The sequence below is a fragment of the Zalophus californianus genome, chromosome 14 (genome assembly GCF_009762305.2).
Source record: "Zalophus californianus isolate mZalCal1 chromosome 14, mZalCal1.pri.v2, whole genome shotgun sequence".
Lineage (NCBI taxonomy): Eukaryota > Metazoa > Chordata > Mammalia > Carnivora > Otariidae > Zalophus > Zalophus californianus.
Window position 1 is genome coordinate 75,352,640 of NC_045608.1, and position 18,414 is coordinate 75,371,053.

The 18,414-nt window shown below is 37.5% G+C and overlaps 1 protein-coding gene across 5 annotated transcripts in view; it reads left to right on the forward strand.

Moving 5' to 3' along the window:
* WDR7 (WD repeat domain 7) overlaps positions 1–18,414 on the forward strand; it is a 364,018-nt gene that overhangs the window by 21,316 nt on the left and 324,288 nt on the right. For 4 of the 5 annotated variants that reach the window (XM_027577317.1, XM_027577315.2, XM_027577319.1 and 1 more), the window contains 3 exons: positions 4,984–5,060; positions 11,724–11,895; positions 17,036–17,142. In XM_027577317.1, coding sequence (XP_027433118.1) covers positions 11,737–11,895; positions 17,036–17,142 — 266 coding nt within the window. In that variant the 5' untranslated portion in view covers positions 4,984–5,060; positions 11,724–11,736. Of the gene's footprint in view, positions 1–1,289; positions 1,339–4,983; positions 5,061–11,723; positions 11,896–17,035; positions 17,143–18,414 lie in introns of those variants that run through there. The other variant, XM_027577318.1, reaches the window with a different exon arrangement.

Consider the following 18,414-nt stretch of genomic DNA (forward strand, 5'->3'; position numbering starts at 1 on the left):
ATACATACACAAATATTGACAAGGGACATATGACATATTTGTTGAATGATCTGTATACTATTTTTTGAACCTTTTGTACATTTGAAATTTTTCATAATAAAAAGTAGGGGAGAGTCAGGGGAAAAGTAAATTTCATGCGAAGTTTTTTATTAAAAGAATAATCAAATAGTCTAAATCTAATGAAAAACAGGGGTGTAAGCTCTTCCCTTGTTCCTTGAATTCTCCTTTGGCCTCCTAGGCCCTCATACATTTAGGTGGAAGAAAGCTGAGAAAATAGGAGGAGGGTAATTGTGAGAGAACTGAACCAGAAAAAAGGGAGAGGGTTGAGGATTAGCAAGTGCTCAGCCATGTCACACTCGCAGCCTTATTATACTGTGAGGACTGAATAAGATGGTTGGATTTAGAAAGAATGGAAAGAATAGGTGTCAAAGGTCCGTTAATGTCAAAGCATTCTCTCTTTCCTCAGGTCTCTCCAAGGCATCGCTTCTCTCTGCTAGTACTGGAGACTTCTGCCCTGGAGTGTCATGTTAGAGAAACCGTCGGTCTCTTCATGTAGGGGCTATCTTCAGATCCTTAGATCTTGTGTAAGGATAGAAACTCAATTACATGAGGCCTTTTGCAGTAAGGAAATGGAAGTGGAGTCAGAGACCACAGGTTTCAAAATGTTGATTTTAATTAGAATGTCAGAGAGAACTGGATTTACAACCAGGGGCCAGGAACAGGGGAAGGTGTTTTGGACAAAAATGACAGGTGAGCATGTTTGAAGGATGAAGGCTAATTTAGTAGAGATTAAAATGGTCAACAGGAGGAGGAGAATTAAGGGAGTAAGGTTCTTGAAAGTGTCCAGAAGGAGTTAGAGTTAGCAAAAAAAAAAAAAATCTTCTCTTGCCTGGCACACAGTGAGAGCTTAATAAATGCTAGTTACTGTTATTCCGTTTATTCATTCAGTCGATACATATTGACCACTAGTGGAAGTCAATTACTATTCTAGGTGTTGGTGAGCCACCACAAATCCCAGTAGAATGCAGCTTGCTTGATAATGGTTAAATAACAAAGGTGATGGGTTTACATAGATGATCTGGTTTTACCCTTGAGGAACACAGATTGTAATGGAACATCAAATTTCTGAAGAAATACCTACACACAAGGCTAAGTGTTATGTACCTGTATATAGAACATGTAGTGAAAACATGTTTGCAGAAGTAGTGAATCGGGGTTTGGGACAGCGCTCACAGCAGAGAGCTAGCATTTGAAAGGTGATAGGCTACAGATAAATTCTTGTTAAACATCTTTTGGAAACTCCATGTATGCACATGTGCATCTTTAAAACAAAACCTGGTGAGTCAAATAAAACCATTTTATTTATTTATTAAACTACATTTTGGAATACAGTGAAGTATCCAAAGGTGGGAGGAAAACCTTAAGACCAATGATTTATCTTCAGAATTAGGATTCCCACTCGGTTTAGTCTCTTCTTAATTTCCTTCTTCATAAATAGCTGTCATTATTGTGTGTTTTGGTTTTGTTTTTGTGTTTTGGCCTGGTGTCATTACAGAATTGTGTGGCTCAGTTGGTTAAGTTTCCAACTCTTGATTTTGGCTCAGGCTAAGTGCTCAGTGGGGAGTCGGCTTGAGATTTCCCCCTCCCTTCACCCCCACCCCTAAGCTCACACTCGTGCTCTCTCTTGCGCTCTCAAAAAAATAAATGACCGACCATAAAAACCCCACCAAAACACAGGGCGTGGGGGTGGGTTGTGCAGGGAGTGGGAAGGACAGGAAGCAGATTCTGCCGAAGGGAGAAGTTGAGTTGTGGTAAGTCTCAATGAAATCTCAGTTGACCCTAGAGGGTGAGGGGAATTCTAAAGATAGAATGACTCTTTAGGGCTATGTTGAATTGATATGAGGGGGCCTGGTTTTTATATCCTTGAGTTGATCAGTCATTGGACATGGACTGTCCTATGGGAAGGGGATAAGAACTTGGGCAAAGCATCTACCTTTGACCATGGCAGGCCTTGGTGGGTTCTCAGCAGCTGGGTTATAAGTCCTTAATTCCTGAAGGAGGATCTGGATGCAGACCATCCCTCACACTTATCCTGTTTCACATTCATCCCTTTAAACATCTCTTATGCCCCATTTTCTCCCTCCTTCCCCCATGTGCTGCTGAGCCCAGACATCATATCGTTTTATCCATGAATACTAGAGTTCTACTTACTACCTTTGAGTAATGTGATTTAGTAAAACATATCGATTAACCAGATTGACAGGAGAATGACATTTTTTGGTATATGGAAGTTTGCGGTAAATGAAGATAGTATAGAATAGTGAAGAGTCGGGGTGCCTGGCTGGCTCAGTAGATAGAGCATGCAACTCTTGATCTCAGGGTTGAGTTCAAGCCTCACGTTGGGAATAGAACCTACTTAAAAAAAATAGTGAAGAATATTTATTGCATTAGGAATCAGGAGGTCTATTTATGCCTCTGAGCTCTGAGATCAGTTTGTCATGTGATTTTTGAGAGAATTGCCAATGGACCTAAATATCCACCAAAATAAAAACTGTTAGATGGTAAATGGACTATATTCTCTCCATTTTTAAATTAGGAAGCCAGTTTATTTATTTATTTTTTGTCAACTATAAAAGCCTTTCTTTTACAATAGCTTAAATGTCAAAAACAAGCAAAGCCTTGCCAGGTAGACCCACATTTCATCAACTTGCAGTGACTTGATTTACTGATGCAGGCAAAGGGTGATCGCGTTTTTGCCACTCTTGTGGAACACTTTCTGTTGAATTCTCTGCTGCCATTTATCTTTTTTTTTTTTAAGATTTCATTTATTTATTTGAGAGAGAGATAGTGACAGAGACAGCGAGAGACCGCACAAGCAGTGGGGAGAGGGAGAAGCAGGCTCCCAGCCAAGCAGGGAGCCCAACGTGGAGCTCGAAGCAGGATCCTGGAACCACGACCTGAGCCAAAGGCAGACGTTTAACCGACTGAGCCACCCAGGCGCCCCTCTCTGCTGCCATTTAATGAACATGTTTTCTGAGTTCTAATTTCTCTGAGACCAAATGATGTGTCTGTTCCCCTTTTGCCTGTTATCACTTCCCTTCTTCCCCTCATGCTTGCTTCCTCCCTCTTTCCATCTCACTCTGCTTGGAAAGTAACAGTCACATGTTTTTGTCTTGCCTCTAGCCTTACACATTGCATCAAACCCCGTGATTTACTGTTTTTCGTAATTGTCTTATATTTTTTTTTCTTTCAAAACTCATAATTTTAGCTAAGCTTCTTATCTTTGTGCACCCAGGCTAGTTGTAGTAGCATCATATCTGTTTCCCTGTCTGCAGTGTTTTCTCTATGTTAATCTGAACTTTATACTATGTCACCGAGTTTTAGCATGTCACTTCTCTATTTAGAGATCTTATGGGACCACTAAGTCTCTTTAGTCTGATCCTGCTTAAGACTAATGTGAAACCTTGTAATATCTTCTCCCTTCTCAAGACCTGTAGTTAGTAAATTCTGGTTAAGTGTAGAATAATTTGTCTCATGTATTAGAATCTGAATTTATTGATGACTTCACTGGGCATCTGTATCATAATAGTGCCTATCCTTTATGTAGAGGACTTTTGATATTTCAAAGTGCTTTTTCTTTTCTCTTGTCCGCATAGTGCCTTTGTGTAAAACCTAATAATCAAAATCCATGTTTCATCTTTATCAACTTGGTGTGCTGAACACCAGGTCCTATCTATTGTATCTCTAAAAGAGCTCTCATATTCATCTTATTATTGCTGTTCTTGCCACTACTACCTTGCATCATGTATTTATTAAAGACATCCTATATGGCAGACATTATGCTAAGTATTATGTGGTGAATACACAGATGTGGTTCTTGATCTTAGGGAACACGAGCATAAAGAGTACCAGGGCAGAGTAGTAGTCATTTGTTCATTAAACAAAAAAGTGCAGAAATAAGTAATGAGAGTTTGTGATAAATTTCACCATCATTTCTCACCAGCAGTACTGCAGTAGCCCCACTGGTCTTCAAACCCAGAGTTTTACCCCTATCCATTGTATTGCAGCTAGACTGATCTTTCTGAAAAGCAAATTCAGATTGAAAACACTTGACCTGTTTCCTATTGCTGTCAGGTTAAACCCCAAATTCCTCCAGATGGCTTATCAAGTCCTTTATGATTTGGTGCATATCGACCTGTTGTTTCTTGTCTCATCATTTGGCCTTTGTGCTCTGAATGCCAACTCTTACTATTTTCACTGTCGAGAAAGAATTGAGCTCTCTTACCTGTGGGATTTAGAATATGTGATTCCCTCAGCTTCTTCCTGGGTTAATTCCTACTCATTCTCACCATTATTTCTTCCAAGAATCCTTCCTGGATCCATTAAAGTGTAGGTTAGGATATCGATCTTTTTTGTCTCCATAGGTCTTGAGATTTCTCCTGTATCACACTCTGTGGTAATTGTTTGCTTGCATATGTGTAAGCCCCATTGGATAGTTGAATTGTGTCCATTTTATCTATAGGCATGAAATGAAAACTTGGGAAATGCTGCTCTAAAATGTATACTGATTATTGTCATTATGAGACAGAACCTAATTTGAAAGCTGTTTTAGTATCACGTAGGAGTTTGTAGCATTACTTCTAATAAAGTCATGCAGAACTGAATCGTCATATTTGCAGATAATAGAATTGTGTCTGACAAGCATATACAGTAGTTCTTTTATTTTATAACAGAAAGTCATTGAAAGATCATAACCTTATTAAAAATCCAACTTTATTAAATATGAAATGGCAGTGCTGGAAGAAACCAGTGGATGTGGAAGCATAATGTGAAGAAGTAGCAAAATCTGTGTTTTTAAAAAATTAATATTTACTGAGCATCTGCCATGTGCTAGCTATTTCACTAGTTGCATTACATGTATGCTTTCTCTTGATCATTAGGACAGCTTTCTTAAAAGAGGGTATTATTGTCCATCTTTTACAGATGGGGAAGCTGAAACCCAGAGGGGTAACTTTTTCAAGATCCCACAGAAGAGCCAGGATTTGAATACAGTTCTGATTGTAAGTTCAGTGTTCTTTCAATTATGATTATTTTTATTGTTGTTGTTGACTGAAGTACAATTATATTTCTATACAGAACTGGGAAATAGAGGAGAGTCAGTGAAATAGAGAAATACATGAAATTAAAGCAACCAAAAGAGGGCACCTGGGTGGCTCAGTTGGTTAAGCGACTGCCTTCGGCTCAGGTCATGATCCTGGAGTCCCAGGATCAAGTCCCACATCGGGCTCCCTGCTCAGCAGGGAGTCTGTTCTCCCTCTGACCCTCCCCCCTCTCATGCTCTCTCTCTCTCTCATTCTCTCTCTCAAATAAATTAATAAAATCTTTAAAAATGAAAAAATAAAGCAACTAAAAGAGGCGACTTAGAGGTAAACATTAAGATCCCTGCTCTTCATGATTTGATTTTTTTTTACTTCAAAATGATTCAAAATTAATTTTATAAATAACTCTTGGGGAGAAAACTAAGCCTTAGAAATATGATCAAAGACTGCATGATTAGTGGCAAAATGAGAAGTAGCATCTAGAACTCCTGATATTTGACTGTGAACCTTGATCAGTTAAAAATTTTTATTTAATAGCCAATTAAATTTAATTTTAAGCCAGATTTTTATACGAACATGAATGAAAATTGAATGTTCCTAGTATTCTTCTGCTTCTAGAAGCATCTGGTTTTAGACCATATCTATTTATAATTTGAAAGCTAGTATTTTTCCTTGATATATTAGTAGCAAAATATGAATATATTGTACACAATATTTTGGGGAGTTAGTAAGATAATTTTCTTCAGAGTTTATTAAAGTTAATACTACATCAGATTAATAATTTGTTCAATCACTTTTGCTTTGGGCCTTTTCCATGAAAATAGGAATTTTTAAAATCTCAATCCTGGGGACGCCTGGGTGGCTCAGTCGGTTAAGCGTCTGCCTTCGGCTCAGGTTATGATCCTGGAGTCCAACGATCGAGCCCCACCTCTGGCTCCCTGCTCAGTGGGGAGTCTGCTTCTCCCTTGCCCTCCCCGCCCCCGGCTCCTTCTCTGTCTGTTTCTCTCTCACTCACTCTCTCAAATAAATAAATAATTAAAAAAAACAACCCTCAATCCTGTTCCAGGACTTGTTTCATTCCCTTTTAATATAAAGCTTTTTTGGAACATATTTAAATCCCTTCATACACTAGATGATAATGTAAACAAGGAATGGATTATTAGCTAATTAATAGAGCAGTTGAATGATGATGGTTGGAAAACTGCGTACTCTGTGTTTATATTCCTCTTAACTCCTGGCTAATTTGCCCATTTTTTGTTTTAATCAGCCACTTAGACTTTGTTACCAAGTGGTAGTCTTGGTTAATTCTTCTTTGAGGTATTTGACTGTGATAGTCTGTTATCATAAGCCAAGGTATCCTTTATTTCATGTTATTTTATTAGTGCTTTTGGTGGCTTTTCTAAAATTTCACTTCTATTAGATTTTTAAGACATTAGAAAAAAATGTTTTGAAGCATTTATATTTTTGATGGACTGAGATTATCATTTTTTTCCTATATATATATATTTCCTTGTATTAAGAATGTTCACACATATAATGCTCATGTAATGAACTAAAGATTCCTCATCCTGTTCCTTTGTTTGATTTCTTTCTTTCTTCTGTCTTCTTTTATCTAAGCTATATATTCACATGTTGCATAGGGTCAAATAGATCTAGAAGACTTTATTACACCAAAGAGCATGAGAGAAAAAAAAATATGTTGAAAGCACAAAGGTCTGTGGCATAGTGATTGAGGATTATGTGAAATTTTAGGTAATTCACAGGACATCCATTGGTTTGGTTATAAACAAAAAGTACCATGGAAGGAAAGGCTGTCTGTCTTAGTTTAAGGTAAATGAATTAGTCTCTAAAATGGCCCAGTTTATTAAATAAATACCAGTGACTGGGGCGCCTGGGTGGCTCAGTCATTAAGCGTCTGCCTTGGGCTTGGGTCATGATCCCGGGGTCCTGGGATCGAGCCCCCGCATCGGGCTCTCTGCTCAGCGGGAAGCCTGCTTCTCCCTCTCCCACTCCCCCTGCTTGTGTTCCCTCTCTCGCTGTGTCTCTCTCTGTTAAATAAAATCTTTTAAAAAAATAAATAAGTAAATAAATACCAGTGACTGAATTATAAAGAGCATCTTATAGATGTTTATTTTATTTTTTCTAAAGATTTATATATTTGAGAGAGAGAGAGAGCGTGTACACGCGTGCATGAGATCAAGGAGAGGGGCAGAGAGAATCTTCAAGCAGACTTCCCACTGAGTGGGGAGCCTGATGCGGAGCTGGATCACACAGCCCATGAGATCACGACCTGAGCTGAAACCAAGAGTCAGATGCTCCACTAGCTGAGCCACCCAGGTGCCCCAAGATCATTAAGGATGTCTCCATGACTGGCAAGAGATAGCAGAGCCAGTGTCAAAATGTCTTTGACGGTCTTCTCTGCCTCCAACTTTTGAACATTCCCCCAAACCCATTTCTCCATAGTCTGCCCCAACTTTGATTTAATACCCTCGTATCTAGGAGGTTTTAACATCAAATGTGTTCTGAGACCCATGAGCTCAAATCTACTTCTCCACATGAGTCCTATAAATAAGACTTCCCCCCTGCCCCCACTGCCCCTGCCATGATCTGAAACTGTATTCACCTGGTTTTTTTGAATACCATCTTCCGGTTGGTCACCAAGCCCTTTTCATTAATTATTATTTATTTAGAAGTTGTTTCTGTTTCTGTTTATTCTGTATTTGATTGGAACCACCCTAATCCCAACAGCAAGACATCAATAATAGCAGCTACTGACTGTGATTCCTACTACAGTTTCATATTTCATTTCAGGTATTCTTTATGATTATTTACATTTTAAATATTTCGTTTCACAGGTACTTTCTAGGGGTGCCTGGGTGGTTCAGGTAAGTGTCTGCCTTCGGCTGCAGACGTGATCCCAGTGTCCTGGGATCGAGCCCTGCGAGCAGGGAGCCCGCTTCTCCCACTGCCGCCCCCAGTGCTTGTGCTCTCTCGCTCTCCATCTGTCAAATAAATGAATAAAATCTAAACAAAACAAAACAAAAAACCAGGTACTTTCTATTTAGATCTTTGAGTATACCAGCCAAGAAATAGCATTGGGCATAATTTAAGGACCTTTGACAAGGGTATATATAGGGGTTAGGATAGGTTAGTTTTTACTGTTTAATTTCCTTTGAAATATAGCAGTGAATTTTGGAATCTGGTTCCTGCCGCCCCCACCCCCAACATAATACATAAGATGGTAACTCCTTACCTTTGTTAGACAGAACTTCTTATTTATTCCTCAGATAAGCAGTTAACTAGCTGATGTAGTATCTCCTGGAAAAGATATAGTGAAGTTCTTTACCTTTATTTCCTAAGGGAGAATTGCTTTTTGGATAATTAATTAATTTTAGGTTATGTTCTTTTCTTTTTCTTTTTTTTTTTTTTTTTTAAAGATTTTATTTATTTATTGGACAGAGAGAGACAGCGAGAGCAGGAACACAAGCAGGGGGAGTGGGAGAGGGAGAAGCAGGCTTCCCGCTGAGCAGGGAGCCCGATGTGGGACTCGATCCCAGGACCCTGGGATCACGACCCGAGCCGAAGGCAGACGCTCAACGACTGAGACACCCAGGCGCCCTGTTCTTTTATTTTTCTTAAAGATTTTATTATATCGCGCGTGCGAACCTGGGGGCAGGCAGAGGGAGAGGGAGAAGCAAACTCTCTGCTGAGCCGGGAGCCCGATGTGGGGCTCCATCCCAGGGTCCCAGGATCATGACCTGAGCTGAAGGCAGATGCTTAACCAACTGAGCAACCCAGATGTCCCAGATGTTCTTTTAAAAGGATATATCCCTGTTATGGGTTGAATTGTGTTCCCCTAAAATTCATATGTTGAAATTCTAACTTCCAGTACCTCAGAATGTGACCTCATTTGGACATAGGTAGGGTTTTTATGGAGTTAAGTTAAAATAAGGTCATCAGGGTGGGTCCTAATCCAGTATGACTGATGTCTTTATTAAAAAGGGGAAATTTGGGGCACCAGGGTGGCTCAGTCATTAAGTGTCTGTTTTCAGCTCAGATCATGATCCCGGGTCCTGGGATCGAGCCCTGCATCAGGCTCCCTGCTCCGCGGGAAGCCTGCTTCTCCCTCTCCCACTCCCCCTGCTTGTGTTCCCTCTCTCGCTGTGTCTCTCTCTGGAAAATAAATAAATAAAATCTTAAAAAATAAATAAATAAAAAGGGGAAATTTGGAGACAGATGTACACAAAGGGAGAATGCCACCTGAGCATAAAGATGGCCTTCTACAGGCAAGGAGAGGGACCTGGAGTAGATCCTTCCCTTCACAGCCAACCCTACCTACATCTGATTTCAGATTTTTATCCTCAAGAATTGTGAGACAATACATTCTGTTGTTTAAGCTATTCAGTTTGTGGTCATGGCAATCCTAGGAAACTGATGCAGTTCTTTATGAAAATCCTCTATTGCCCTTAATAAGAACTCCTCTCAGATTCTGGTTGACTGTCTGTTCTTGATTTTTGGGAGGATGTGGGGGATATGTTTTTTCTAAATCTTTGTAATTATTATAGCTTCTGGAGAAGTTGAGTTAGAGATTGATGTGTTTTCTAATGATGTATTATATACCTTTGCCATGTTATGGATGATTATTTTCACTTGTTTTAAGGGCTATGAAATGAGTTGCCCTGTCACTTGAATATCCAAATGTTCTTTCCTGTTGCATCAGAGCAGGCCCATCTCCCGAAAGCACACACACATATTCCTGAATCTCTATATTTGTATTTTCTTTAAGCAAAACAGTATGCATTGAATATGAGTCCTCAAATATCTAGAGAAATGGTGTTCTTTTCAGATTTCACCATATTGTCTTCAATGCTGTGAGCTTATTTAATTGGGAGAAATCTTTGGGTGATATAATTTAATACTGAATGTTGTCACCATGGAAAAATGAACTCCTTCCAGATTCCCTTTTTGAGAAAGTCATTGTTGGGTTTGTTTTTCAGCCAGGAACATGCTGTACCAGATTTATTAAAATTGGTTCAGTGCTTTGTTTCTTTTTCTAATATCAAATAGAAATATGCAAAAAAAATGGAAATAATTGTGTTGTGGTAGCATATGAAATGGTGAACATGATATATATAAGGTTTTATTAATAGGCAGTGAACTTGGAATTTTTTCCAATACCTTTTACTAGTAGCAAAAAGATGAAGTTTTGGGGGAGACAAACTGATGAAAGTCATGTATTCTAATAAAAAAATAAAAGAAGTAATATAGATTTTTAGATTTTTTGCTTCCCTTATTTTATTTCCAGTGACCTTTTTTTCTTTTTCTTTTCTTTTCTTTTTTTCTTTTTTGAGAGAGAGCAAGAGTATTAAGTGCATGAGGGAGGAAATGGGCAGAGGGATGGGGAGAGAGAGAATCTTAAGCAGGCTCCGCAGCAGAGCCCAATGCAGGGCTTAATACCAGGACCCTGAGATCATGACCTGAGCTGAAATCAAGAGTGAGACGCTTACCTGCCTGAGCCATCCAGGCACCCCATTCAGTGACTATTCTTTAAAAGTGATTTTAGTTTTAGTTTTTATTCTTTTTAAAGTGTAGGTAGTGGTTTAAAGAAGAGTCTTGCTGGGACCAGCTAGCAATAAGACCATGGCTATCAAACTAGTTTTCTTCAGAGAAAATGATTATTCCTTAAGTGTTTCTGAAAATTTTATGGGGCAGTCTTAGCATTCTAAAGAGTCTGTAGTTATACGTATATCATTTGTTGTCACTTAAAAATTTGGGGCAGGAAAAATCACTACAGTGACCATTTCTGATTGACCATTTGTCAAGCCTATAGGTGACCCTCTAGTGTCTCGTAAGATCTGGCAGTCTTCTGTCTTCTGTGGAGCCCTCTTTGATTATTCCATTCTTCATTTCTCTCTAACTTCTCTGAACTAGTATTTAGTTTTTAAGCCACATGGTTTATAACACTTAAATCTGGTTGTTTCACTGACTAGATCTTGATTTTTGTCATACGAAGGAATAATTCCTTGTATTTGTGCTCTCCTGTACTCCCATATACACTTAAAGAGAAATCCTTTTCCCTCAAGTTTCAGAATTTACAATAAAAGACATTCATGATCTTGAGACATAATAGGTTTGTAGTAAATGTAGTTGAATGAGTTTCCCACTGAACATACTCTTTTTAATGTTTAGCACACTGTGAAACAACAGTGAATTTTTCTTGGACATTGGCATCTATTACTGGTTTGGAAACCTAACAAATTTATAGACCTTACTTGTCATTGGTTAATAAGATCTTAGGTTCTGAAGTCAGGCAGCGTGGGTTTTGATTTGGGCTCCATTACTTTGCTTTTCACCTTGTGACTCTTTCTGACTCAATGTCTTTATCTGTGAAAGAGGCATGACCATAGTACTTGCTGCATGATTTACTGTGAGAATTAACTAAGATTTTAATTAGATTTTATATATATAAAATAAGGTTTTATGTATTTTCATATATGTGTGTCATATATATAATATTTGGGAACATTTTTGGCATTCAGGAAGTTCAACTTGGATTCATAATACAAATGTATGTTTTAGAAGGAAATATTGTAATATTTGACATTATTCTTACAACATTTCCAGGTTTGAAAGCACAATGGCGGGAAACAGCCTTGTCCTACCCATTGTTCTTTGGGGTCGCAAAGCACCAACACATTGCATCTCAGCAGTACTTTTAACAGACGATGGGACCACAATTGTAACTGGATGCCATGATGGACAAATATGTCTCTGGGATCTTTCAGTAGAATTAGAAGTGAGTATTTGAAATGCCTATTGTATTTTTTAGACACAAGGAGTTTCTAAATAGAAAACAATAGTCCCAGAATAATCCTTGGCCTCATATTTTCTGTGAAATATGTTTTGACTCAAATTGCTATTATGCAGGTTGATAATTTGTATTATACATCAGAATTGACTTCTACTGGTTATTGGCTATTTGCAGTTGTTGTATCTGCCCTAAGTGGCTTAATATGTTACATTTAAGATTTTTCAAAAGATGTTTATCCATACTGAAGCGAGTTTTGAAAAAGGTATTAAAAAATAGTTTCGAACATTTATACCTTCTAAGGTGAATGTCTTGAAGAGAGCAAAACCTTTTTTATAAGGCATAAATTTGATTATATTTATGGCCACTCTTTCCTACTGTGGAGTGCTCAGTGTGTTGTGCTCCTAGGCCTTCACAGTGGACAGACTAGGGAAATAGGAGTTGGGAACACACACATACACACACACACACACACACACACACACACACACATATCACACTAATACCTCCAATTCTAGTATACCACCTCAGGATTTATTCTCCTTTTCCCCCCCATTTTTAAATCTCCCTCTCTGGCAATTTTCCCCAGGGATTTTTCTGTAAAGTGTAATGGAGAAAATGGGGTGGTAGCTGGCATGGAATATAGGGCAAGCAAGTTGATTTTTTAAGTAATTTTTCTTGTTTTTGTTACAGCCTTATTGAGATCAAATTTGCATACTCTACAATTCACTCATTTAAAGAAATTGTGTTATATATATATGTGTGTGTATATATATATACACACACACACAGACACATACACAATGGAATATTATTCAACAATAAAAAAGAATGAAATCATGCCATTTGGGACATGGATGGACCTCAAAGGGCATCATGCTAAGTGAAATAAGTCAGACAGAGAAAGACAAACACTGTATGATCTCTCTTATATGTGGAATCTAAAAAATACATATTTTTAAAATGAAGCTCATTGTGAGCAGATTGGTGGTTGCCAGGGGTGGGGATGGGAGAAATGGGTGAACTGTTTTTGTTTTTAGTTTAAATAAATTGAATTTAAAAAATAAAAAGTGTACATTACCACAGTCAATTTTATAACATTTTCATTACCTAAGAAACACCCTGTACTCTTTTTTTTTTTTTTAAGATTTTATTTGTTTATTTGAGAGGGAGAGAATGAGAGACAGAGAGCACGAGAGGGAAGAGGGTCAGAGGGAGAAGCAGACTCCCTGCCGAGCAGGGAGCCCGATGCGGGACTCGATCCTGGGACTCCAGGATCATGGCCCGAGCCGAAGGCAGTTGCTTAACCAACTGAGTCACCCAGGCGCCCAAACACCATGTACTCTTTAGCTGTCATTCCCAATATCCCCATTTCCTCCCAAGGCAACCACTAATCTGTTTTCTATCTCTTTATAATGTGCAATATATGTAAGGATGTTAATTTGATATGATAAATATCCCATATCCCAGATATAACTCCTCTATAGGTTTGCCTGTTCTGGGCATTTCATGTGCATGGACTGATATGTGGGTTTTTTGTGACTGGCTTTTTTCACTTACCATAGTATTTTCAAAGTTCATTTGTATTGTAGCATATATCAATACTTCATTTTTTTTTAAAATGGCCAAATAATAGTCCATTGTATGAATATACTAAATTTAATACATCAGTTAATGGGCATTTGGGTTGTGTGTGCACTTTGGCCGTACGGAATAATGCTGCTCTGCATATTTGTGTATGAGTTTTTGTGTGGACATATGTGTGTTACTCTTAGGTATACACCTAGACATGGTACAGCTAGAACTGGAAAAATGTACACATTGAATGACATGTAAAGGCTAGGTATACACTTTGAAAAGTAGCGGGGAAGTATCATAAAATGTATATGCCTTCAGGATTGATAGCGACCTAAATATGAATCATCAGTGTAGTTGTGAAGAGAAAAAATAGCACACCACATTTTACTGGCATGATTACAAGCAATGAGACTCACTTATGAGAGCTTAGAAACAATTCTTTCACTAATTTTGTCACATAGATTTTACTAGAGTGTTATGTTTATTTAAGTTCAAGTAAGAGGGCTAAAAGTGACGGGGGAGTGAGAAGTGTTGGGGGATGGGAGTGGAGCTAGGAGAGAAATAGATCTTTTGAAAGATATTGAGGAATTGGACTGTTTATCCAGGGGAAAAGAAAAATAAAAGTTGGCTGGGTTATTGTCTCTGATATATGTGGTCATTCAGAGCAATTTCTTAAAGCCATCTTTTTTTTCTTTAAACTGTAGAGAACTATTTAATGAATTGAATACATTTCTGTTCATTAAAGAAATGTTGATTTATGAAAATATTAAACTTTTCTATTTTTAGCTAACTTTTTACTTAATGAAGATAGAGTCAGAGATATAGTTTCATTTACATGGTTTTTTGTTTGTTTGTTTGTTTGTTTTGCTTTCCTCTGACAGTGGGTGGCAGAGCCATGTATTCTAGTTTTATTTTACAAATGTTCATTGTCAGTATTTAGAAATACCATTGCTTTTTGGTATTTTGACTTGTGTACTGTGACTGTGTTACTCTTTTGGTTCCAGTAGTCTTTTTCTAGATTTTTCTAGATTTCTCCTTGTTCAAGGGTCGACCGTATTTTATTCCTTTTGATTCTATTGTAAATATGATTACTTTCTTAATTTCTCCTTTAGCTATTTTGTTGTTAGTGTATAGAAGTGCGACTGATTTTTGTATGTTTATTTTGTATCCTGCAGCTTTACTCAATTTGTTGATTAGTTCTAGCAGTCTTTTGGTAGAGTCTCTAGGATATATAGGATCATGTCATCTGCAAACAGAAAATTTTACTTCTTTCTTTCTGATTTGCATGCCTTTTATTTATTTTTCTTGCCTAATTGCTCTGGCTTAGACTTTCAGTACTATGTTGAGTAGCAGTAGCAAAAGTGAGTATTCTTGTCTTGTTCCTGATCTTAGAGGAAAGGCTTTTAGTTTTTCACTGTCGAGTATGATGTTAGCTGTGAGTTGTCATTTATAGCCTTTATAAAGTTGAGGTACATTCCTTCTATATTCATTTTGATGAGAGTTTTTAATTATGAAAGGATATTGAATTTTGTCAAAAGGTTTATTGCCTCTATTAAGGTGATCATGTGAAGTTTATACTTCATTCAAAAATTTTTATTTTTTAGATTATGGTGGGAGTAAAGTCTAGTTCTAGTTACTTGTAATGGCTGAAAGTGGAATTTTCTGACAAAGCCATGTATCTTTGAAATAAAACTATTGGTAAAGTTGATTTTCTTGGGAGAAATTAAAGAATTGACCAACAGCATAATTTTTAGTAGAAGACTACTGAATCTCTATATGGAGATGGGGTTGGATGTATGAGAAAATTTTGGCAGTATGGGAAAACTTTCTAGGCCCATTCTAACTATAAACAATGGTTGATTCTTAAATAATTAAAATAGAAATTTTGCCTTTGAAGAAAAAAATGCATATTATAACTAAGCAAAAAAAGAAATTTTCTCTTAATTGTAATTATTTTTTTTAAAGATTTTTATTTATTTATTTGACACAGAGAGACAGTGAGAGGGGAAATACAAGCAGGGGGAGTGGGAGAGGGAGAAGCAGGCTTTCCGCTGAGCAGGGAGCCTGATATGGGGCTCGATTCCAGGACCCTGGGATCATGACCTGAGCCGAAGGCAGATGTGTTAACAACTGAGCCACCCAGGCACCCCTCTTAATTGTAATTATACAAAAGATGACTAGAATTTTATTTGGAAAATCTCTTCAGTTGTTACATACCAGAACTATAGAACAATATCGGTACTCTTCCCGTGGAATATTTAATTTTGAACAATTTAGCTTTACTAATAAATTGGGATAAATTGTTTGCAAAATGGACACCAGGACGGGTACAAAGGGACTTTGTTATATTCTGTTCTTTTTTTTTTTTTTTTAAGATTTTGTTTATTTATTTGAGAGAGAGGGGAGAGAATGAGAGAAAGAGCACGACCAGGGGGAACAGCAGAAGGAGAGGGAGAAGCAGACTCCCCGCTGAGCGGGGAGCCCGACATGGGGCTCGATCCCAGGACCCTGGGATCATGACCTGAGCCAAAGGCAGATGCTTAACTGACTGAGCCACCCAGGAGTCCCTATATTCTGTTCTTTTAACTGGGTATTGAGTATGTGGTTACTCAGTGTATTCTTTATATCTTGTATGTATATTATAAATGTTATTTGTATGTATTAAATATTTAATTGAAAAATATATCCTGAAATAACCTAAGGCCCTGAAGTAACCTGAAGTAATAAGATGCCATTTGGTACAAAGTAGATAAATTTGGGGGCTGATTGCCAGACTATTTTATTTATTTATTTATTTTTTAAAGATTTTATTTATTTATTTGACAGAAAGAGACACAGCGAGAGAGGGAACACAAGCAGGGGGAGTGGGAGAGGGAGAAGCAGGCTTCCCGCGGAGCAGGGAGCCCCATGTGGGGCTCGATCCCAGGACCCTGGGACCATGACCTGAGCCGAAGGCAGACGCCCAACAACTGAGCCACCCAGGTGCCCCCTGATAGCCAGGCTATTTTAGAATAGTGGGTGTTAAGCCTTTCTTTCTGTAAGGCACTGTGTCACTAAATCATTGGTCTGTGAAGGTCATTCTTCGTTCCTAATAGTTAATGTTGCTATCAGCATTTGGGAGGGTGCCTGTCCTCTATTTTATTGAGTTTTGAGTGTGTTAATCTAGAGACTCTAAATATGTTTTCAGGTCACTGAGCATATTATTTAAGAAATGAGTGGGGTTAAATTATTTTATTACTAACTCACATTCTTCATCTGATTCTTCAGTATACTGTGGCTTAGTGCTTAAGACTGCCCTCGTTTGACCTCTAGCTCTGTCGCTCTGTGTGTGTGTTGGGCAAACAGTGTTATCTGTTGGTGTTCCAGTTTTGACTTAAGAACTACCTGGTGGGGTGATTATGAGCCTTAAGTGGGTGGGGGGGGTCACTTGTGTTACTCTCAATTCTTCTCAAATCTGTATCTGTATATTTATATTGAATATTTAACAGGATTCCTAAAAATTAATTTTTAAAAATTTGGTACTTATATCAACGTATTTGTGTATTTCTAGGTTAATCCTCGAGCACTGTTGTTTGGTCACACAGCCTCAATCACCTGTTTGTCTAAAGCTTGTGCTTCTAGTGACAAACAGTATATTGTGAGTGCATCTGAAAGTGGGCAAGTATTTTCTTATTCACTTTTTTCCTCATAAGTCTTTATTGCAAATAGTACCAGTGTATGAGTGAGTAAGGAGTTTTTTTTTTTCTTTTTGAAATATCTTTTAAATAAATGGTTCAGTTGTTTGAACTTAAAGATATTTGGAATATGGTTTTATAAATGTGAATTTTATCTTTATTAATGATTTTTGTGATACTTTTATCATAATTTATGATTATGTTTTTGCCTTGCTTTTGAGAAACTCAGAATACCTTATAAGTTAAAGTTTGATCACTAATCCCCATGGTATTTTTATTGAGGTGGCAGACAACTGAATGATGACTAGGCTAGCATAAGTTCAGAAGATGAAGCCATGCAAAGGTCATATAGTTGTATTCATATATGTTAATACACTAATGTAATTATATATTCCTGAGTCTTAGAATATAACTTGTTTTTAGAGAGAGAGAGAAATCATTAGCTATAGTCATAGGGTTCAGAGTGAGGAGTTTTTAAACTTTTCTGCTGCTTAGAAAACTATATAGATAATGTGTTATTGAAGGGAATTGGGGACCTAGAAGAGAATTATTTAAGAAGTTGTTTCCTCCCATTAACCCCTCATAATTTATGAACTTGAAAAGAACCTTATGTAACTGTAACAAGAAGAGGCAGCATCAGGTAAAAAATACAGTCCCTCTTGGTCAATTAAAGGATAATTCATATTAGCGTGCAAATAAGATTGAACATCCTTTGAAAAATTGTTTCATACCATGTGAGATATAAGAAAGGGTATCTTGAAGAAAGCCCTGAGAATATTAGCATCACTGCATTTTATTAATGCTGTGTTCTGTTAAATAAAGCTTATTTCTTCAAAAGATAAAGACATATTGATATTTCTAATTTGGAATGCCATATCTTTGAGATGGAAGCTTTTTTATGCACTTGATAAAACATATGCAATAAATACTGAATCAAAATTGGAATATTAAATTTCACTCGCAAAGGTTTGGAATTAAGTTTTAATTTTTGTTTTGTGTTGTGCTAAATTTTCTAGCTATGCTGATAATTAATGGAAAATCCCGGTGGTTTAAATTAAAAGTTTATTTCTTGTTTTTGTCACTTGACCCTGGTATATCATTTGGGGCTCTGCTTCACTATCGTCCTGACTTTGAGGTTGAGGGTGAAAGGAGCAGCTACTGACAGAAGCAGCCACTGTCTGGAATGGAGGCAGAGGAGAAAGAAAGTTCTTGAGGCCCTTGTATCACTTGTGGCCAGAACTACTCACAAGACTTT